The 24711-nt window shown below is 40.7% G+C and overlaps 1 protein-coding gene across 2 annotated transcripts in view; it reads right to left on the bottom strand.

Moving 5' to 3' along the window:
- The window catches only part of fus (fusilli), a 465574-nt gene that overhangs the window by 253368 nt on the left and 187495 nt on the right, over positions 1-24711 (bottom strand). For both annotated transcript variants that reach the window (XM_067149673.2, XM_067149674.2), the window contains exon 3: positions 1749-1974. In XM_067149673.2, the coding sequence (XP_067005774.1) occupies positions 1749-1974 (226 nt within the window). The remainder of the gene's footprint in view (positions 1-1748; positions 1975-24711) is intronic.

The raw sequence follows: 24711 nt of genomic DNA, 5'->3' as shown, positions 1-24711 counted from the left end.
AGTTGTGCACTACACTAGGTCAATTGACACAAGAGTAAAAATCTAATGAGTTGAATATTGGATTTCAAAATAATTTAATTAAATAATTTGAAGCATAAGTAATTAATTAGAGTAATATTTAATTAATAGAAATGATTTATTTGATTTTTCGTGTGAGGTAAAAATTTGACTCATTGCAAAATAAATCGCAGAGTATTGTTAATTTAAATAATAATTTGAAAAATCAGATTTCTGATATTTTGAGATAGGATTTTCTCAGATAATAATTTAATTAATTTCCTAATACGATTTATTAAGACTCAGTTTCGTATCTTTGCAGAATGCAATTTAATGAAGAACTGTGGGTGAATTCCAGCAGGGAAGAGATAGATTTTTTTCATTCAAGATTTTGAAAATATTAATGGAATTTGGAAAGTGCTAATAATTTCTTTTTAATAAATGTTAAAACCCATATTTTTTTAGTGTTTTCATTTAGTCATTTTTCATTTTCATTTTCATTTAGTCATTTAGTCTTTAGGTTGTCCCTGTCCTCAATAATTTAGCGTTGCCTGTAAGCGAACGTTCCGCCTCTGGGACTTTTGCTTACCGGCTGAGCTGCCCGGCAAAACGGGGGCAATACATCATCATTACAGACCGTTATGCCATTCACCGTTCAGTCTGCAAGCCTCTGTGAATTTACTAAACGTCGCCACAATCCTCTATTTGCAACTAGTTCTGTGGCCTCATTTAGTCTTTAAATCTTTAAATCGTTAGGAACTGAGTCTCACCATCGCCCTTACCCTCTTCTCTTACCCTCTATAACAGAGTCCATTATTCTCCTAGATAACCTATCCTCCTCCATTCGTCTCACATGACCCCACCACCGAAGCCGGTTTATGCGTACAGCTTCATACATCAAGTTCATTCCTAAATTAGCCTTTTTCTCCTCATTTCGAGTACCCTCCTGCCATTGTTCCCACCTGTTTGTACCAGCAATCATTCTTGCTACTTTCATGTCTGTTACTTCGAACTTATGAATAATATATCCCGAGTCCACCCAGCTTTCGCTCCCGTAAAGCAAAGTTGGTCTGAAAACTGACCGATGTAAAGATAGTTTCGTCCGGGAGCTGACTTCCTTCTTACAGAATACTGTTGATCGCAACTGCGAGCTCACTGTATTAGCTTTACGACACCTTGATTCAATCTCACTATATTACCATCCTGGGAGAACACACACCTAAATACTTGAAATCATCGACCTGTTCTAGCTTTGTATCACCAATCTGACATTCAATTCTGTTAAATTTCTTATCTACTGACATCAATTTCGTCTTCGAAAGACTAATTTTCATACCACACTCATTGCACTTATTTTCAAGTTCCAAGATATTAGACTGCAGTCTTCAGCATAGGCCAAACTGCTTACTACATTTCCACCTAACTGAATCCCTCCCTGCCACTTTATACCACTCCCACTTTATTTTTTTTCTATTAAGCTAAATGATTTTTTCTTTATTATTACTACAGAACACTGGAATTATATAGTTTTTCCTTTCCAATGATTAAAATGAATGCATAAATAAGAGCAGAAAATATCCACAACAACTTTAAAGAGGCACTAAACTGTCAAATACGCTATAGAAGCTACAACAGGCAAAATAATACAGTCACTGGTCCTAGTCTCTATGTTGCAGATAGATAGATAAAAAGAAGCGTTTGCCTAACTTCCGGGCTCTAGCGGGCCTCTAAACCACTGAGTTAAAGGATACAGTTGACCATGTCGCTGATGGAGGTCATCTCCTCAGGACTCGCATAGAAGGCACGGAACTCCTTCCGGAGGTCGTGGAAGGCGGAGTAATAGGAAGGCAGCTCGATGTTCTTGGAGCAGGCCTCCGGATGAAGACACTGCCTGAGGGGCAGCTGGCCGTCCGTCACGAACCGTAGGGAGTGAGTCGAAGGACAGATGTGGAAAGTGGCACGCACGTACTGCTCGAACTGAAACAAACAGCATCCAGCAACATTTAGTAAGACATATTTATATAGTTCCACGGATCCTAACAGGAGACCACGTGACAAACTAGACAGTACTCAAGAAAACATAGGCATGCGATAAAAGTGAACTAGTGCAGGAATTCATCTCGCATCATAACAAACAGACTCAACTAACGTCTAAGGAAATCAGTGTTATCAATAACTGAATACGAATAAATAATTTAAAACAGACGTACTGTGTATATCTTGATAGCCAATCCCTTGTTGTTCGTCTTCCACGTTAAATTGGAGGCCCTGAGGTTATCAGTCCGCAAGCCTCCACAACCCTCCCTTTGCACTAGCGCGGTGCCCTCACTCAAGACCTGCAGTTGGCGAGCCGAACATATCCTCGAATACTCCCGGCACTAAAAGCCATACGCCATTTCATTTCATTTCATTTCTTAACTGAATTAGTAGAAAATAATATTTTAAATGTGTAACAGTATATATATATATATATATTTGTAATGTTATCACAGCCTGTGAAATTTAACGTACGATATCAAAACGTCGCATACAACCTCAATGTGAATTGACAGTTAAGAAGGGACAGGGACGGATTAAGGGGGCGGGGTGCTAAAGGTGCTGCAGCCCCAGGCCCCGCGTGCCAAGGGGCCCCGGCCCTTGGCCGAACCTAAAATTGTATATAAAGGCCTCCTGCTCCACCTCCGTGCATGTATATGAATATTTACGCTCGCAAAATATCGAACACGCACTCTTCCTTCCTTCTTATCAGCTGTCCGCGTTAGTATTTAATCACTGCTAGAATCAAATACCGTCCGCAGACACGAATCCTCGCTACTTCTGCACTGTAATCGTTGTTGACGAAAATTTAAACCTGGCAGCTTGCGAGTACGGGCAGAGGGGAAGGGGACAATGCGCATGCTATACTATATCTTACAGTACTACTTGAGACGTGTTGGTAAGGCGAGTGCAGTATCGTGCTGGCAGAGCAGGCAGAAGAAGGGAAATGAGGCGGACAAGGAAGAACATTGGCAGCGATGGTGATAACTATGCTATTAATTATAGGGGGAGTGGACATGAGCTGGGAGAGGGCTGATAGGAGATGCACTGGTAAAGGAGTTGAGAAAGGAACAAGCCAAGGGTTCAAGGAGCAGTGAGGAGTTAGAGAAGAATGAGGGAGAACGGGAGCGCTAAAGGAGCAGGTGAAAAATCTGGAGAAGGAAGTGGCGACCCTAAAGAACGAGATCGGACTTGTTAATCAAGAAAAGACGGAGAAATGTATATATATATATCTATGGATTACAGGAAGAGCGAAATGAAGATAAAGTGGAGCTAATATACAAAGTGGTGGACCCCGTCCAAAATAAGCTGAAAACTAACTTCAGTGAAGTAGATATGGACGATGTAGAAAGAGTAGGAAAAGTGAAAGGCAGGAGATCAGTGAAAGTGAAGCTGATGTCAACCTTAATGGCGGATATAGTGATAAAAACGCTAGGAATTTACAAGGTGAAAAGATCTGGATAAACAGAGACTTGGGAAGAGAAGGAGTTGAGAATAGGAAAATCTTACGAAAGTATTTAGGCCGAACTAGACATCAAGGCCTTAAAGTATTTATTAAGGACCAAAGGCTGGTGGTAACGAACAGTATCTGGTGGCGTGCTTGGTCCGTAGCAAAGCTAAAAGGTATGGAAGAAGAGATGAAACGGGAAGAGGAGCGTCCGTAGCAAAGCTAAAAGGTATGGAAGAAGAGATGAAACGGGAAGAGGAGCGATCGAAGCGGCCAAAAGACAGACAGGAGGACGCCCACCAAGAGGAGGGAGGAAACGTGGTAACGATGGCTGAAGCGACGAGACAAGAAAACAGTTCAGTGCAAGGCAGTGTGAGTGGAAGGTTAAATGTGCAGGTTCAGAAAGTGTTATCGGATAGTGTTCCGAAAGGAAAAGAGGATCCATTGATTGCCGACCTGGAGGGTGACAAGAAAGAGAGAGACTTTATGACTAAGGGGAAGAGCAGGAGCTTGAAAGACCTGTGGGGGAAAAGGAATAAAGGTTTAGAAGATAAAGAGAGGAAGGGCGACAATAAAGTGTCGAAGAATGACGGAAGGGAGGTAGAAGCTGAGAACGAGAGGGTGATGAGGAGTAAGAATAAAGAGAGTGATTCGGTGGGTAGGGAAAAAAGCCGTAACTAGGCTGGAAGATAGGCTTCGTTAAAATTGAAGGTATATTGAGTAAAATAGGCAATATAAAAGTGAAAAATTTAACAGAAAGCCTTGATATTATAGCGCTTTTGGAAACATGGCTAGAAATAGGCAGGGAAATAACTCGGGGAGGATTTTTTTTTTTTTGCTAGTTGCTTTACGTCGCACCGACACAGATATGTCTTATGGCGACGATGGGACAGGAAGAGGTTAGGAGTGGGAAGGAAGCTAGTTGCTTTACGTCGCACCGACACAGATAGGTCTTATGGCGACGATTGGACAGGGATGGACTAGGAGTGGGAAGGAAGCGGCCGTGGCCTTAATTAAGGTACAGCCCCAGCATTTGCCTGGTGTGAAAATGGGAAACCACGGAAAACCATTTTCAGGGCTGCCGACAGTGGGGTTCGAACCTACTATCTCCCGAATACTGGATACTGGCCGCACTTAAGCGACTGCAGCTATCGAGCTCGGTTGGGAAGGAAGCGGCCGTGGCCTTGATTAAGGCACAGCCCCAGCATTTGCCTGGTGTGAAAATGGGAAAACACCATTTTCAGGGCTGCCGACAGTGGGATTCGAACCTATCTCCCGAATACTGGATACTGGCCACACTTAAGCGACTGCAGCTATCGAGCTCGGTCGGGGAGGATTTACGGTGAGGCAGAAGTCAAGGAAGAGATTAAGTAATATGGGGCGGAGGAATAGTCGTGCTAGTTAAAGAAGAGTTGAAATGAACGTATAGAGTATATTGAGAGTGGCATTGAAGGTGTGATATGTAACATGGGGAGAGGCTGTCACCCCAAGGAATCCCCATATGCAAATGATAACTTCTTCGAGGAATTGTTATTAGAAATTAGCATCATTAGAGAAATAAAGGGTGGAACAGGAGCGGTGTATACTATGTGAGGCTGATTTTCTTTGTGATTGTATAGGAACAGAGAAATTAAGGGCAAAATTCTTAAATGTTAAGCAGCAAAAACTGTGCAGACAAAGAGATGAATAAAAAAGTACTGTATGGATAGCAAATCAGTGGAGGAATGACAGTGGCCTGAATAAGTTTTTATGCGCAGTGAGAAAACAATGTTTCGGAAAAATACGAGGTAGTATATGACGTAATGGCATGGAATGTAAATAGTGAAGTAGCAGGTCAGTAAGAGATTAGCACTCAGTAATTTAGAAGCTAGGGCAACGTCAGCATGTAGTAATAATTCCATTAGACATGCTGACAGGGTAGGTTCACATGGTTGCGACATCTTGCTCCTATTCTATCATGCTATTTTAATTTGCCAATTGTCAGTGTTAGTTCAAGACCCATATACTGTAGATAAACATGTTAATTTATTTTATTTTATTTTATAACCTGATCTGAATAAGAACATATATTGGGCGGAAGCGTGTTATGTTCAGCAATAAATACTAAAAAATACTATACTATATTTTTGCATCAGGAAGAGAACTTCCAGTTCACCTCTGATTATTGAACCATTCGTAAGTTACAACTGTAATGTTCTTGTAAAATTGATGGAAAATATCCTAGTGGTACCAAAAAACGTAAGTTCTGTTTTGTATGTCGATTTGATAGTGATGATGAGACAAATGTAAAATATGTTTTGGCATTATGAAATATTAACATGAAAAATAGAGAAAAATTGTAGTTTATTTCAACACTTCCCTATTCATCAATTTAAGTGCAAGCAGTTCTATAACGACTTTAGTATGCTAGTCTTACGTGATGTTACGAAGAAGAGGCCCCACATTTTTAAATAGCCCAGGGCCCCCAAACACCTTAACCCGGCCCTGAGAAGGGAGTAGCTTTTACAACCATAAAATTGCATTCCTCACAAGGGAAGTTGGAGATGAGTAATGTTATGCCACGGCACAGAACAATCTTTCTGTTAGGATGTGAGTGTTATGAACTGATAGAGAATCCTAGTGTTCACATGGTTACGCAAAGATATTATGTAGGCGATATGTGGTCTGTTATTAGAAGATTAAGAAATAATGTTATGTCAGATGAGAGGTATAAATAACGTCATGATGAGATATTACAGGTCCTGCATAGTTAATGTATCAATATTTGAGTGTTGTACATCGGAGGAAAACGCTACATAACAAGTCATTGATGTAATAAGAAGAAATGAGAGTTTGAAATAGGTAAACTACGCAATATAATGAAGGAAATGAAAAGGGTTATTGACGAGGCTAGATATTATGAACAGAGAAGAGATGGAACAATACAGGTTATAAGTAACTCAAGACTGGATTGCATATAGATAATAATAAAAGAATAGGAATGAATCTCATCAAAGGAATGGACGTTAAAATAATGACAACATATCCAACCTAAGGTAGCGCCGTATATGTGAAGCTAAGACCACCAGATAGTATCCATACAATTGAGTAGAACTTAGTATACTAGGAAATATCTAGAACAAACATCTCATTTATATACTCACTTAATAAATACAAGGTATAATTATGAAGTGTATAATGGTTCGTTACAATCATATATGAGCATATGAATAAATCTAGATTGCCATAGGCATATAAAAGGATATTAACCCCTATATTGAGATGATATATATTTAGACCATACCAGGTAGAGTAAGGTTAGGCTATTAAATGTAAGTTTTGCATAGCGAGATACAAAAAACTTAGTGAATCATTCAGAGGTTATCCCGATAATTAGCATTCCAACGAAGCAATTTAGAAGGTATGTCAAGTTAAAATATATATAAAATTTGATCATTTAAGCAAAAGTTAAGATGTAAATACAGATATTAAGAAAATACGTTGATGAATTTGTATAGCAATTACAATTTGCAACATATGTTCTTGAGAATTGAAATATTTGAAGATAAGATTCCCTGAGGATAGATTATTATGATTTAGTGTCTTTGTGATGTGAAGATTCCAGTCAGCAAAGTTAATGTTTTCACGAAGTTAGCTCATCTCTAGGAATGATGATCAGATTTAGATTATATTGGCATGTCAATGTGTAAATAGAGTATTATCAGGTTATTTTCAATGTGTTGACAAGAAAAAGATTTGTTTTAAATTTTCTCCTCCCACAATCTTGATTCAAGCATTTAATAAACCATATGGTAACATGGAGAATTATTTCGTAGATAGAGATATTAGGATAAGTGTCATCAGATGTAAGTTATGCGTTTTCTTGGTCACTCTGTCAGTTATTTGGTACTGTACCGGTTACGACCTGCACATGCGTATTTTTTGATAATTAATTGTATTCAATTATCACGCAAAATATTCAGAGCGAACTTGGTTTGTTTACGTTCGGAGGAACGAGCAGGCGAGCCGAGGACAGCTGTGTGTGTGACGTAGATGCAGGGGCAGGATAGACTACCCACCTGACGCGCCACGTGTAGCCTGCCTGATCTGGTATGTTCTGGATATGAACGTCACACCTTCGTGAACATTCGATTGAAAAAATTTCAAAACTTCTCTAATAATTATCGCAGCGACCTGAGCGATACGTCATTTTGAAGAGAATAACATAAAAGTCTCAAATTGTGAATCTCAAAGAAATCCGTCGAGGGATTCGTAAGATAACCAGTCTCAAGGGATCACGTTATAGAATGACGTAGGAGCCCCCAAACCGAATATAAGGAGAGTTCACTTTACCCAGATCAGACAGTCATAGCTGAGTGTTCAGCCTGACTCTCCACGCTGCAGTGTTCGAAGTGCTGACAGAGGCTATCTTCGAACATTTAAAGTCCTCATGTGGGACTTAAACTCTGACAGTCGTGTTGAACTTATCAATTGTGCGCGTGTGAACTCTAATGTATAACAAAGTCTTTATAATGGACATTGAGTCTATCAGTCAAGTTGAACTTGTAATTTTTGCGAGTGATGAACAAATTATTCAAAGTCTTTATTTGAACTTATAAAAATTGTGTGTGTGGGAACTCTGATTTTGACAAGTCATGTATTGGACTGAAGTGACAACAGTTCAGTTAAACTTGTGTTCTGTGCGCTTGTAGAAACTTCTCGATATAACTTACTTTCGTTCTTGTAGAACTGAGTTCATTACCACGTTGCCTGTGTGAAACTTAATCTCCGAACCAATATTAATTTAAATGTGACACTACTGCAATATTCTAGGAACTGTGATTTTTTTCTTTACATTTCAGTCAGCATAATTTCTTTAATAGACACGAGTATTTATGAAAGTGTTCGAACTTTTCCATGAATGTTACTGCAAATGATTACCATGATAAAGTATAATCGTGTGCTGCGACACAAGTGGTTAACTGTGAATTCAAACTTTTTTTATCCAATTCAAATAGAACTGTGTATTATTCTTCTGAACAGTGTGGAAATTATTTGTGTGTGACTGACAGCAGTATCTTTGATAAGCTCTCTAACAGTCACCTATTTTATTCAATGTCAAGTGCGCCTAACGACGAACTGTGCTTTTCATTTCAACCTTATTTCTTCGTCCAAGTGTTTAGTATTATTGCATGACTGATAGCAGTGTCTTTGATAAACTCTAGAGCAGTCATACATTTCTTTCAATGTCAAGTGCTAATTTATTTAGTGGAAAATCATCACGAACTGTGCCAAGTGCGTGAACAATTTTCAGTTTCATTATTTCTATTCATGAACTGTGCTGTATTTTCTTCCAATATCGATGCTAATCGCATCTACATCTTTAGTGAACTTTTAAATTCTATCTACAAGATTAAGAGTGAATTCGACGGCATATCTCAACCATATTAAATGAAACAGTGCTGTTAAACCGAAGTGTCGGGGGACTGTGTAACTCTGGACACTCGTAAGTTATGTGACGAGTGATTACCCCGCAACATCGTCGGAGATCGTCCAGAACGTCGAAAGTTCGGGACTCAAACCCATATCAAACCGACTTGGGTGTTCCGGCCTTATCTCAACGAAGTATTGGCAACTTCCAGAACGTGTTCCAGCCCCGTTCAGCCTGGTGAACTGGGAGCACGGATCATTAAAAGGCGATGTTGAAGACAGCGACTATCAACAGTACGGTGATGTGCACTTTGAAATGCATTTCCTGAATAAAAAACTATTATTCAATCTAATTAAAATTTTTCTTGTAGATAGGACCCTGCCTCCTGTAAACCAAGCCCTAGCTAGTAACCACCCAGTATTGCCCTGAGGACTACTTCATGCTAACTTTAAAGTTAAATCATAAAGTCGGGCTCTTTTACTGGTACAGTACATAGGATGGAGATGTCCATCAGACTCAATGGAACTCCGTATTCATCGTACCGTAGCCCGTCTGAACTCACGTAAAACTACACCACCGTTACATTCGAACCCTGGGATCATGGTACCTGGCGAATTTATATATCGGTTTATTTGACGCGGTAAAGGGTATAGAAATTTTTGGCTCCCGAACGTTGGACATAAAATTATTGGATGACCGACTTGAAGGTTAAAAGAAGAGAAAGACAGAGGTAACAAGAGTTATCGATGTTTTAAAGTGGAACTTGGAAGAAAGAGGATAAGAATTATAGATTCCCAAATTATGTAGCTGACAGGAAGAGAAAGACAGCTTGAAGCTAGAAGAGAAAGATATGATGGTACAGAAGATTCTGGAACCACAATATGGGCGGAAAGAAGAGAAAGACAGAAGGAAAAGGAATTGACATTCCAACGTAACATATGAGAAAAGAAAACAGATACTGTATTTCAAGAAGATACCTGGAGAGAAAGAAAAGATTACTTGCGAGGATAGTAGATGAGTTAAAGATCTCATTAAATATGAAAGGGTAGAATGTAAATATTATTAGTATGTAAGTTAGAGATTGTTGAATTATATCATGAATAGTGATTCTAAATAATGATCACATTGAAATGAGCTAACATAAGCAGACTCTAAATTGCTTCGTTGACCAGGATTGGTCTGGTGCGAAATGACGGGAATACCTCTAGGTAGTCCAGTCAATTGTACAACTTATAGTCAAAAGGAAAGTGTTAATTTATTAGAATATAAGTGTAAGTCTAGGATACATAATTCATGGAATTTTAGAGTATTCTAGGACATAAGAGAAACTGTATTCGAGCTTAAAAATGGCAAACCAAGTTAGGGCACATTTGGAGCAATACAAAATGGAACGGGAAGAGGAATTGCAGAGAAAAAATGAAATGGCGTATGGCTTTTAGTGCCGGGAGTGTCCGAGGACAAGTTGGGCTCGCCATGCGCAGGTCTTTTGTTTGACTCCCGTAGGCGACCTGCGCGTAAATAAAAGATATATCCAGGACCTACAAGAGACGACACAAAATGAGCAGAAATTGGAAAAAGGAATACGAGATCAAGATGTCAAGGGGATATTGAAGGAGTGGAAAGTCTAAAACTCGAAAGGTTCAAGCGAAGAGAGAGAGAGAGAGAGAGAGAAGAGCGTAGGCTAAACCCGAGTGCCCCGCGCTTCAACATAGAATCAGAGGCATCTGAGAAAGAAAAAACCGCCAATTTCAGAGTAAGTCAGGAAATGAAAGATTTGAGGGAAGAGAAAATTATCAAAGTTTCCAGTAGGATAGTCGCGCTGGGAAATACAACCAGGTGAATTAGTGGAAGATAACACAGTAAAAGCAATAACTGGGATGAAGGTTCACTGCGAGCATTAGTGTCATGTCGAATGCACTATTTCAGGAAAACTGTACCAGGAATAAAAATTAGAGGACTCATTCCGGATAAAACGGTGGAATGCAATGTGCAAACCTACCTTAGGATTGGAATAGGGATTCAAAACTTCGTGCAACCATTCATCATAATCATCTCTGCGGTACTGGAGCACTAGATGACGGTATGCAAGGATACGGAATATTTTTCCTGCCGTTTGTACTTTTGTAATGTGTAATATCCACCATACAATAACAGTCGTCGTGATGATTTGTAGGCTCTCGGCATATTCGGGGAATTGAAAATTGCATACATTTTCTTGTTCCACGTAGCCAACCCTCTAAAGAAGACTGACAGCTGCCACAAGTGACATGGGGACCCCATGAAACATGTTGGCCTCGAACATGCGCACTGAAATAAGCGCGGTACGCCTCACAGAATTTCGTACCGGGCACAATTTTATGTTTCACTTGTTTAGATCCAATGTAATGTCGACAAACATAACAAAACGCGTCTGCTGCCAGTTTAAAACGTCTGGATGTTAAAATTTTCCGTTAAAAGACAACAATTCAACGTTACTTATAACCACAGAATTGGATCTACATTCACAAACGACAGGAAGACATTTTGTGAAAAATATCGACATTGAACCTTTCCAGATGTATGCAACATCGCATTAAAGCGACCTTGTGGGACAACTACGACTGCCAGAAAAAGTGGTAAATTCACAATTTTTCACAATCCGTTAAAATATCAAAAAGTATCGACTTCTGAAAAAAACTAAAGGTATATTCGCATTCAGCACGTTGGTTTTGTACAACAAACACAAGAAATAAACAATTTTTGTTACGGAGTGTTATTCTTCTGTTCTCATATCAATCCCAGACAGTAGACAAAGAGCAACAGTGTCTACGTGATGACTAACGGTAAAAGAACGTTCGCTGTACGCGGAAAAGGGTCTGAAACAACCGTCTAGTTTAATCCACAGATCGAACTCGTTCATCAAGCACACAGTCTTGTACTTGTGTCGTTTGAAAGCTATAATGTGCGTGATGGCGTAAGCAAGTTCTATTACGATGAGTATGTCCTAACACTACCAACAGTAGACGATATTCATGACCACATTAAGAGTACGTTAATTGAACAGTTTAGTGCAGAGTTCCTCAATTACTGTGAGCAACATCATTCAAGATTGACTTTCAAATCACAACCTGATTCGATCGCGCCATTGCTTGGATTTTCACCAAGAGAGCTCATACCGAACGTACGTTTACGAGTCTGATCAATTTGTAACACTCTTCAATGATCATCATGTAAACATTACTTGTAAAATTATTACAGACTTGAATAGTAATGAACAACCTTCACACGTCCTGCACGACTTTATTATTGTAGAGGAAAGTGGTTATACTATTCGTCAGAAACCGTCAGTAGTTCTTTATCATTCTGTGTCTATAAAACACATTAGTAACATCACTCTTAGGCTTGTGAATAAACATAATCAGCTTATTAATTTATATCGACACACGTACGTAGCTTACAAACTGCATCTTAAACCAGTATGAAAAATCTATAAAACACGGTGTACATCCCGGAGACATACTACATGTTTTCGAAGACTCAACAGGTTAACAGCTGACCATAAGCAAATTCTCCAAGATTTAGGTTATACGCCACTACAACAAAATGGAAGAATTGCTAGACATTATGAACACAGTAGAAACTCATGAAGGAGTAGTACGAAGTGAGCTTCATTCTTATCAAACTTTTACGTTTGGAATCAATAACAATGACGAAATTCGCTTTGTCATTAATCAGCAAGATGTATAAACCCTACCACACGAACGCTACCTCTATACTGAAGGACGCTTAGATAAGGCAGATGGAAGTGGACCAAGCACATATCAACTAAACAACAATGGTCAAGCATTTCTCTTTTCTGAAGCGCGTTATGAAGTAAATAATGTGGAAATAGATAGATTGAAGAATGTTGGTATTACAAGTGCAATGAAACTCTAGCCTTCTTATAGTGATGAAGAAAGTAATCTTTTACGGATGGCAGGATGGTGTCCGAAAGCTAATAACTGGATGGTCGATCAGATTAGTAACATGGTAGGGTACCATTAAAACATATTCTCGGCTTTGCAGATGATTTTAGACGTATTATAATCAATGCAAAACAAGAGCTAATTCTAATCCGTGATCGAAGTGATTGCAATTTTCTTAAAGCACCAGAAATACCAGTAGACTCGAAAATTACACTTCATCGTATATTGTGAAGGATTCCACATGTAACATTATCTGATCGAGAAGAACTTCGATTGCTCAAGGTTGTAGAAAATGATACACCATCACCAATACGTTTTCGAAGTTGGGAGCTGCATGAATATCCTGTGTTATCACCTACAAACAAGCACAGCTGGACTGTTAAAACGTTTTACTGAAAAGCCTTTGTATATTATTTTTGGATTTCAAACCCATCGTAAATTCAACCATGAAAATGATAGCTGACAGTCTGATCACAGTAAATTAAGAAACATTACAATATATCTCAACGGAATTACGTATCCCTACAAAAACATGGACATTAATTTTGAGAAAAATAAATTTGGGTTTCTCTATGACATGTTTTGTAAATTCTAATTCTCAGAAAGAAAGTCCGACACCATGGGTCAATGGTTAGAGTGCTGGCCTTAGGTCACAGGGGTCCCTGGTTCGATTTACGGCAGAGTCGGAGATTTTAACCATAATGGTTAATTCCCCTGGCACGGGGACTGGGTGTATGCGTCGTCTTCATCACGACGCGCAGGTCGCCTGCACCTGCCGAGCCGGTGTCCTCTGACACATCCCGGCACTAAAAGCCATACACCATTTCATTTTCATCAGAAAGAAGATGGTCCGCTATTTTCGCCAGAATTTAAAAATAAAGCACCGATTTTAGGTATAGGCTGTTCTTATCACGAAGAATCTATAAAAGAATCTCCTGTCGATATTCGCTTAGAATTTGAAACATCTGAAAACAGTCCTGCTAACACAACAGCCTGGTGTCTTATTATTCATACGAATGATGTCACTTACCATCCGCTAACTAATATTGTTGATGGATGATTGATGTTTGTTGTTTAAAGGGGCTTAACATCGAGGCCATCGGCCCCTAATGGTTCGAAATGAGATGAAATGATGTGACAAATGAAAAGTCCAAAATCCTCCACTGACCAGAATTCAGAGCGTGAGGACGATGAATGAATGGATGGATTGATATGAAGTTAAAACGATCAGTGGATCCGACCCATAGTGCCTCACATGCACAGAAACTGGCACAAAACAATAGTACGGACCAAGGGACTGCTTCTATTGCACGATGCTGAATCGATTACAATAAGCTCGTTCTCGAAACGGGTCCAAAATCCAGGTCATCGCCCCTCATAATGGTATTTATCGCTAGAAAAGTAGAACCATGGCATTTCCCATGTTGAGGTACTAATCAAGAGTAGCGTAGACTCGCGGTATTCCATACACTATGGTAAGACTTACAGGTAATGACATTCGCACATGTATGACAGACCTATTTGGTTTCGCACATTGCGGCGCCCTTGACAGGCAACGCAAACCTCCATCCCATCATCGACAGGCGGCGGGGTTGACGCCCAGAACTTCGACGCTTTCTGGGGGCGGGAATTTCCCCTACGAGGGGAGCGCGCAGGTTTTGGAACAGGAGTCCCTGCTGGCGCAAACTCATACCCTCCAGAATGGAGAGCATGATATCTCTTTCGCAGGGGAAGTGGGGGAGCACCCGGAAAGGGCGTTCTTCTTCGCCTCCTTCTTTTCTAGTTTAGAGGGCTGAGAAATAATTTCCCAGCCCCGGTCGACGATGCTGCCTCAGACTTCTGGTTGGTCGAAGGTGGGGTGGGTGCTCTGAGGAGCGACAGTCGCCTTGGGCGCAGCGATCATCACGGGTAACGATGTCGTCAAAGACAAACCTGGGAGACTTAAGTTATCAAGCTGTAGTAGAGTCCACGGATAGGTGTATTCGTGGAATTAAACTTACGGCGCGCTTCCTGGTAGGTAAGACCATCCAGGGTCTTAATCTCCTCGATCTTCTTCTCTCTCAGATATATCGGGCAGCTCCGATCCCGAGGAGAATGAAGACCAGAGCAGTTAGTGCACTTGTACGGACTTGTACACTCCTCCGCGTCTTGAGCTACTCTTCCACATGTACCACACACAGACCGATTCGAACAACGAGATAACATATGTCCGAATCTGGCATTGATAGCATCGCATAGGAGGCGGGATGTATGGCCTCACATCGCAACGATAAGTTGATACCTTGACTTTCTCTGGTAACGTTGACAACTTGAATGAGACGAAGGCACCAGTGGCAACGTCTTCACCGTTGACATTCGCATAATGCGTCGGACGTGTGTCATGCCACGGTTCTTCATGTCTTCCATCAACTCTTCGTCAGTGTTCAAAATAAGGTCGCGGTGAAAGGTGACTCCGCGAACCAGATTCAAGGATGTGTGCTCCTCTACTTTGACGGGGATTTCGCTAAAGTGGTCGCACTAAGCAAGTGATCGGCTTGCAGTGCTGTAGGTGTCCTCAAAAGCAAACTACCGTTGAGCATTTTCTTGGGATCCTCTAGTTCGCCGTAGACGCCTTCAATGTGTCTACTAAAAAGGATCGATTTTACCAAATTCAAATCATGCCCATCGGTTCTGGTAGCAACCAGAAACCTAGGAAGCTGGATCCCATTCCTTCACGCTGCGCATGTTCCCAGTGAGTTGAACCTCTCAGGGAAGGAAAAGTTAAAGACTTCGGTGGGGGAACACCTTGGGATGGGCGACTTCGTTTCGAAGCCATGCCCGAAATCATCCTCCCCGAATGTCACCCACTCTGATCAGGGGTCTTGTAGCCGAACCAAGCTGGCAAGGCAATACCCACCTGGTTATTTGAGGCACTGCTCGGGGTCCGATGTTGGACGATGCCTAATACAAGATGACAGGCAATGAGCACTGGGACTCCCTCCAGTCACCCGCAATAGCATGTACCCCATAGCGTGTACAGAGGACTAAATATAGAGAAAAATAATTAATATAATATGTCGTTCTGGCATTCGGCTGTGCGGGGAGCTGTGTTGTCAGGCGGATACTACTGCAAGGGTACATGACGCTCCCACCCGCCGCTTCCTGGGTGGTTACTGACGCGGGCTTTCGGGCGTAACCACACACGTAAGAGGCCCATCTCCGAGCAGCACGCACATCAAAAATTTTGAATGGTCTACAACTGACCCTCGAAAATATAATAAAAATAAAGAGGGGACCATGGCCACATGACCCTTTTAGTCGCCTTCTACGACAGGCAGGGATTGCCTGTGGATGTATTCAGCCTCTCCCATCCACAGGAGGTACAACACATCATACCAAACCGCAATCCATATCCGCACCTAGGTCGCCACTTTTAGTCGCCTCTTACGACAGGCAGGGGATACCGCGGGTGTATTCTACATGTGCGGCCCCTACCCGAAAGGGGTATGGAACAGAAAGAAGAAAAAGACTACACGCTTACTGACAATCGTCTTGATAAACAAAACTGTGAATGTGGATCCTATTCGGCTACCAGCGTAGCTAAAACGCAAATCTTATTTATCTCACACAAGTAAGTGAGGTTATTAAGATGTTCTATAAACATAGAACCTTATCAGATGCCAAAACATCTGATCCAATGTTTACCACCTGGATTTTTATCTACGTTTGATGCTCCTTTCGTAGATGCTTTTTGGGACATCGTTCATTTCCACAGTAAGATGTCAATCGATGTAGCTGTATGCAGACCCTCTCGACGTCATTACAAGCATCCAGGTAAAAATGGTTCGGATGATTGGGATGGACCCAATTCCGAAAATTGTAAACTGTACACAGTGTACGGACGAACTTTTCCCCTTCATTACAGTACCTGATAATTCAGAAAGGAACAAAACACAAGGTAAGAATTGCATTAACTTCTTTGTAAAGCATTAGCATACGTAGTAGTAGTAGTAGTAGTAGTAGTAGTAGTAGTAGTAGTAGTAGTAGTAGTAGTAGTAGTAGTATTCTTTACAATTTTCCTCGAGATCTACAGTAACAAATACCCACTTGACCTGTTAAATGAGAAAAATAATAATAACCAGCCTATAAGCCAGAACAAAGTACAATGAAATGAACAACTGATACTGATATATGGCCCTTCAAGAACTACTCCTCGGAGGTCCAATGGCCATGTCATTGCGGCAAACGGCATATGAGATGCACATATGACAAACAGGCAAAATTAAAATGGCAAAATAGAATGGCAAAATTAAATACAATACGGCGAACTAAAATTACATGCGCCACTGATAAAGGGAATGAGCAACTGATGCTGATAACCAGTTGACTTGGAAAGGTTGCGCACCCGCTAGAGTTACGCAACATAAACCATGTCCCAGATTGCTTGCCTGAGTAAGGCAGTCTGACAACAGAATTTCACTCCTAGCGAACCTTGGCAAGATCAGTTTTTTCGCTGTTTACACAGGGCAGTCCTCTACCATTTAAATTACTTAATGTCATTACTACACTTACTAAATCTGCTGAGCTGTCCTATCTGCTTTACCACACGTGCACTGTACTACTTAGAGTTCCAGCTTCATATTAAATTGCGCAATAAAAAAGCCATCCATCGTTCCAGCTCTTCAACTAAATACTCTGTGAAACATTGCCCTAAATCAACCCCCACACTAAAGATTAAATTTACTATACCGACACATATCATTACGTTCACTCTACAACATCTACCACCATGTGCCATTAACACCGCCTCCTCTCTTTAACCATAAGCATACCACCATTGACTCCAATAAACAAACTCATCCACTCTATACCAACAACCCCACGTCATTCTAAATCTATTTTTTACCACTACCACGTATTGTTTCAGAATCATATACATTTCACCTACATCACTAATAAATACACACACTTCCATCCTATCATAAACACAACTGCAAATCTCATTGCATCAATAAATTCACCATCCAAACACCAACCACAGTGTCATTCCGAACTCGTAAACAAATTCACTTCAATCTGCCTAATAACACACTTACCGTAACAGTCCAATTACTCCCAACTGTACATTCAAATACCATTAAATGGCTTCTTCACTCTTAGCTTACTAACAATTAATACACATTCAAAACACTAGACATTTCATATACAAATAACTCTTAACAACCCAAGGCAATTTCAATATACACATACCACCACTTACTATAATCGCTCTCACATATCTCCAAAACTACCCCTTCTGATTAACAATCCAATTACACTGCTCCCAAACGCTTTCAATAAATATACTACTTTATTACCTATCCTCAAGCACAACTCCGAATCATATTTCACCAATAATTTCACCATCCAAACACGAACCACAATATAACTCCGAACTCCTAAATATCTTCACTTAAATACCATGATACCTTCACTATTTTCTCCACCATACCACCCCATCTACCTAATAGCGCACTTACCGTACAATCCAATTACACCACTCCGAAAGTCCACATTAAATTCCAATTATATGACTTCCTCGCTCTTAGCTCACTTACATATACCCTTCAAAATCACGATCAACATCTCTATTAACTCTAATACCGTACTCTTGTATCCATTATAACTACTATAATAAATCACCACTCACACTAAAACCAAATACAACCTGCTACTTTCAACTTCCACACTACATACCAATTATACATTACACAACTAACATAAAGATACCATCACACTCCTTATGTTGCCACCCTACCTTCTGGGACTATTCTCTTATTTCCTGCTAACTTTATTAGCGTTGTTGCTTCTTGTTACAATACTCTCATCATTTCTTCTTATTTCTCACATGTCCCTTAAGCATCTGCTCCTTCCTCCGTTCATGAACAGCTCTACTCTCTTCCTGGTTGCCTCTGAACATTCCTTTTCCCTCTCTGTCTCCCTTTCTTCACTGCTTCCACTCTGCTGACTTTCCTTGCCTCTAGCTGTGACCATATCTGTATCCCTAGACCTTCCTATTCTCGCTCCATTATCCACTACTCCTTTCTTATCACTGTTTATAGACACACTTTCACTTGGCACCTCTCCCTGCCTTTCTTCGCTCAGGTCACCGTTTCTCTTGGTATTGACCTTACTGCCTTCCCCGTCTTCTCCAATATTACTGTCTATAACTTGCCTATCTTCCCCACTAATCACTATACTCCTCTCTGTTACTTCCTCTTGTGTTATCTTCTCTTCTAGGTCCATCAATTTATTCACAGTCCAGATTTTACTCGAGCTTCCGTTTGTCACTACTAGTTCCTGTCCCCTGATAACTGTTCTCAATTCCTGGTGTCTAGCCCGTATCATATGTTTTTTGAGAATTTTTGCATTCCTGATCGCTTCACTTCCCACGTCCCTCTTAATCCATATTTTTTTCTCTCTCTGCATGTTGCGCGCATTTCCAATTACAATATCGGCCATCAACGTAGAAAGCATGTTGAACTTAAATAGGGCTGTTACCTCTAACTTTCCCTATTCTCTCCACATCGTCTATGTCCACTTCGCTGAAATTAATTTTCATTTTCATCTGAATTAGGTCCACCACTTTATAAATTGTGAACACTTTGTCCTCCCTCTTCTCCTCAGGCACACCATATACAAATTGGCATTTCTTACTGCGATTTTGAATACTGGCTTCCACTTCTGCTTTCAATTTCAGCGTCTCCTCTTCTAATCGTCCTATTTTCTCCCTTAATACTGCAACTTCGTCATCACTTCAGATGTGTCGTCTGCCCTTTCTCGGAACCATTTCTTCATTTTGTCGAACTCCCTCGTTTGCTCTTGTATCATGTTTTTGAGTTGCTCAAAGGGGCAGACTTCTACAACCCTTTTGATTACTTCCATGTCTTCCCAACTCATGTTTCCACTGGAAGTCGGACCTGGGTTCAGCTCGACTCCCCCAATCCATAGCAACACTATAATCACCGCTGCTGTCAGCATTAATTCTCCTTTCGTCCCCAGTTTCATTCTGCACCCTCCTGGTTTCACTTCTTTCTTCTTTCTTCCCTGCCATCTTTCTATGACTGCAATGTATTGCTCCACACCAATCATTGTCAGTAAACTCTTCACTTCTTTCCTCTCGCTCTCCCGGGACCCTCCACTCAACTTGTCCGCGCTCGTCAGTGGCTTAGGCTGCACTGAACATACATAGTATATATACATGTATCAAAATAATTTATAAACAATAAAAGTTTTGTTTAATTTGAATGTTGCAGGAGCCATTACAATTTTGGAAGCAGTAAGCTGTTAAGTAGTACAGCAACCTTGACGGCAGCATAACCAAGACTGTTGTATAACCGGTAGTAGATTCATTTTGTAAATAATTACACAATAACTATTTCATTAAATTCAAAATGTCCTACTTATCGCCTCCTCATCACATCATCACATCTTGAGTTTGATAACGAACAAGTCGCGTAACCATGTCGACCTTAGTATAGGGACCGTGCGAATGGCGAGTTGTGCGCTCTTGCGACTACTTCAGAAAACGTTTGATGGGGTAAGCTGCAAGCCAGCGCTCGAGTTAGCTCATGACGGTGTTAACTGAAAGAATGGAGAGTCGAACGAGTAAAAGTAAACTAAACTTTCACTCATCTCCCAGCAAGGAATTGACATTAACATTTATTGTAGGGGACTTCTCCTTCAAATTAAAATGAACTAGCCTCGTTGTGTTCACCCTGTTTCATTACGAGACATAAGGTGGGTTTTACAGCATGGTAAGCCTCTCAACGTTGGCCAAAAAAGAGAAAGCAATGTCTCCTCAACCCCTGATAGAGCCTGGGACCGAATAAAATTTATCTTTGTTACTGTTAGTTCTCTGCATTGACAATTTTGAAGTACGTCAGTGAGCAAAATAAAAAGATAAAAGTGCATACACGTGCCCCTCAATGTGACATTATCGGTACCCGTAATGACATATTCCGAATTAATGGCAGATAATACTGAAAATAAAACCTTTCCAGTAAGGGAATGGCAGTACACAGGAATTGCTCATGCCTTGAAATTTTCACAGTGATACTTCCTTTAGGAGAATATACAAACATTTCACATAAGTTGATGTTCAAAACATACATGGATATCTGCACTTGGGTGTAGTAGACGTGACTATCTCTAATATTATTGTTGTGTCACATACAAATACGGTACATTGCTCCGTTTCTCTTGAATAATAGGCTTTCCTTTACACGAAAAAGGACACTTAATTTCCAGGAGAGAAAAATCACTGCGATGAAATACTATCCCGTCTGGATTCGAACACAGCAATGGGCGCTCTACTTTGATACACACTCTCACCTGTTTTACAAAACAGTCATTGAGTTTGCAGTACTCAGCCACCGCAAGTTGTTCACTGTACCTACCGTACCTCATCGCAGGTGGGATGTGGAAATTAGAAATGATCTTGAAAGCTGATCATAACCACCACTTCTCAGTGTCTTAATCTGATCAGCTTGCTGGCTGGCAGATAAGCGTAATTTTCTTTGTTTGAACCATGCAGCACAGCGATATTGAAACCTTGTGTCAAATGCGATTTTGTACATCTGTTCTGTTGTAACTGTAACATATGAGATATAAAATAGTTGCACATCTTGAGGCAAGAAATCGAGATAATTCACAGGTTTGATTGATAATTTAACAGCGGACATTTTTGTAACAAAATAGCACCTATGGACTGCATGGGTATTCTGATTTTGTACTTCGTTCAGACACTTGATCAAATCCTCAATTTCGCTACGTTCTACAGCATCATCTATAATTTTTTGTAGAATGGAACTTGCCACCACGTAATTTTCACTCTCACTTTCGGCTTTAAGCATATCAGTGAGGGCACACTCAATATGTTTTTACTCGTTGGTACAAACAAGTTTTATTGAAAGTGGTTGATTCTGTTTGTTCAGCAATGTGGACGTATGGTTTCAACAGTTCTGCTATCTTCTTTCCTTTCGAACACAGATCCTTACGAGCGCACTTAGGTTTATTTTTTCCATTGCTGCACTATGGTTGTTTTGTAGGAGTCCCTCTCGGAGTTAATAAAGGAACACAAAGCAGCAATGTGCTTACAGCGTTTCGACTGACCTGCTTTGCATCCACAATCACCGTCAACAATGTTCCTGTTACTGTCAACGTGAAAATAAATAAAAATACTTATAATGAGGAATTATTTATCGCATCACCTTTAGGAATTAAATATTTTTGTTATAATCTTTGAACCATCTCATCATCATTCACAGCTTAATCCGCCTGCAGGGGAAGTACACTCACGAAGAAGTTGTCGCCATGAATTGCGGGTCGGTTGTCCTTCCTCACTCATTATTTATAAAGTGAAATTCTGTCGGGATTTGAACTACAGTCGCCGGAACTTGAAGCAAGCCGCTCGCTACCTCCTTTATAATACAGTAGAATAACTGAGAAAAATTGGCTTGCTTTTCCTATGTTAGCTTGGCTGCTAGCCTCTGACTTTAGTGACCGTGGTTTGAACCCCAGTGTCACTGAAGTGCGATTTTTAAGTTGAAAGAATTGTGTTTCAGGAAAGGCATCCGACTCTAAATTCATGATTACAACTCTTACAGGACTCAGTGTATGCAATGGCCCCGCGCAATGATTCAATAATTTATAACTAAAGTTAATGTGAATAAATAATTAATTAACAATTTCCCGAAGTAGGAATAAAATATAGTAAATACCTTGATTTCGACGTTGTATGGTGACATTAATACTCGTTTCCCTTAGACACTTGCCGTATATTTCTTGCCCTAACCTTTCCTTCACGTCAAAGACATGGTTACTGCTATTTAAATCTTCACCTTTCTTTAGCGCGGATTCCCGGAAATAATCTGAGTGTTGCACTGACTGAAACCCTATAGCGGTCGCTGCTACAGTCGAAGCCATTATTGTCCGGCTTTACCTCTTTATTTTACAATCACAAGTCAAAACTAACTGCCCTGGTTGTAATGAACTGCACTGTCAATGGTCTCGTGAGTGCCCCATCAAACGACTGCAGCTGTTCCCGTTAGGGGGCTAGCTACTAAAAATCTCGTGCGCGCACGGTCCCTATAGCACACGCTCAGCCCCGTCGGAGGTAGAGATGAGTTTCATGAAAAGGCAGAGGAGAGTCGTGTATAAAGTGACACCAAAGTTTGCGACGGAACCGTTGAGCCATTCAGCCTAGCGGGGTAAGGTAAGTAGTAGTATACAATTTCTAACTACTAGATTGCGTGCCCAAAAAAGCCTTCCAATCCTTTCCGCAGTAAAGTTCTTTATCCGCCGAATGGTAACAAAGCCTTGAGCAGAGCTCTCGATGCTATTCGACAGGAGAAGGCTACGTGCTACTGCCGGGTTTTACCCTCTCTCCATATATAAAGGGCACTAGGAAATTTTGCAATGCGAGTGAACGCTTTAAACTTTTTCAAAATAATTTCCACCACACTCAATACACTTCTCCATATGTCAAAACCAGTCACTGAACCAACTCTGCCACTTATATTTTCACACTCTGCTGCCAGAAGCTCCTCGTCGGACGCAAAACGCCGCCCTTTCGGCTTCATCTTCTTTTCTGGGGAGAGTGAGAACAAGATCAGGACTGTATGGAGGATGATCCCTGATCTGGCAAGAAAATCCATTGTTACATCAGCACGATGTGCTGGAGCATTGCGATTGCGATCCGAGCTGTGACCTTGCTTGAGAGCCTGGATGACCTGAGGCAGACAAGTCTCACTGTACCACTTCGCAGTATTTCTAGCACAACCCGAGTCAGGATGCCCCGTTTAGTGAAGAATACTGCAATCATCCTTTTCTTCACTGAGCTTGACTTTCGCACAGTCACAGGAGTACCCTCAACTTCAAACAGCCACACCTTGTTACGGGATTTTGTAAGAACATCGTAATAATATAGCCAAGTTTCGTCACCTGTAACGATGATATTGACGTTACGCGAAGTCCCATTTTCAAACTGTTTTAGCATTTTTCGGCACCATTTCACTCGATGTGCCCTTTGTTCCTCTGAAAGTTAATGGGGCACACAAAGGGGATAAACCTTTCTAACATGTGTAGAATTGAATGAATAACTGATGCAGGGTTGTGGAGGCTCTCTTCTACCTGCCGATATGTCAACCGCCTCTCTTGATGCAACATTTTCCTCACAGCTTCAATGTTTTCCTCAGTCACTGATTCAGACGGTCGCCCAGAAACAGGATAGTCTTCAATCCCAAAATTTCCCTTCTGGAACTCTTTGTACCAGTGGAAAATTGTTGTCCGATGTGGACAGTCTTTCCCCAGCACAGGAGTCATTTCCTCCAGGCACTGGTCAACAGTTAATCCACGAGCAAAATTGTAATAATAATAATAATAATAATAATAATAATAATAATAATAATAATAATAATAATAATAATAATACAGTGAGCTAATGAAGACGATGTGGATCAAGCGAAAGACCGGTAATAATAATAATAATAATAATAATAATAGTTTTACATCCCACTAACTACTCTTTTACGGTTTTCGGAGACGCCGAGGTGCCGGAATTTGGTCCCGCAGAAATTCTTTCACGTGCCAGTAAATCTACTGACACGAGGCTGACGTATTTGAGCACCTTCAAATACCACCGGACTGAGCCAGGATTGAACCTGCCAAGTTGGGATCAGAAGGCCAGCGCCTTAACCGTCTGAGCCACTCAGCCCGGCAAAAGAGCGGATAACTGCGCGATATTCACCTTTAGACCACACTGACATCGTAACTTGCTTTCAATCCCACTGCTTGGTAACAACTGGTGTGAAGGTCGCACCTTGCTGTCTTCTAGACCGGTTTTCACCCCTCTTTTC

This window comes from Anabrus simplex, chromosome 6 (genome assembly GCF_040414725.1).
Source record: "Anabrus simplex isolate iqAnaSimp1 chromosome 6, ASM4041472v1, whole genome shotgun sequence".
NCBI lineage: Eukaryota > Metazoa > Arthropoda > Insecta > Orthoptera > Tettigoniidae > Anabrus > Anabrus simplex.
The sequence above is the reverse complement of the archived record's forward strand: the minus strand, read 5'-3'. Positions and strand labels throughout refer to the sequence as shown.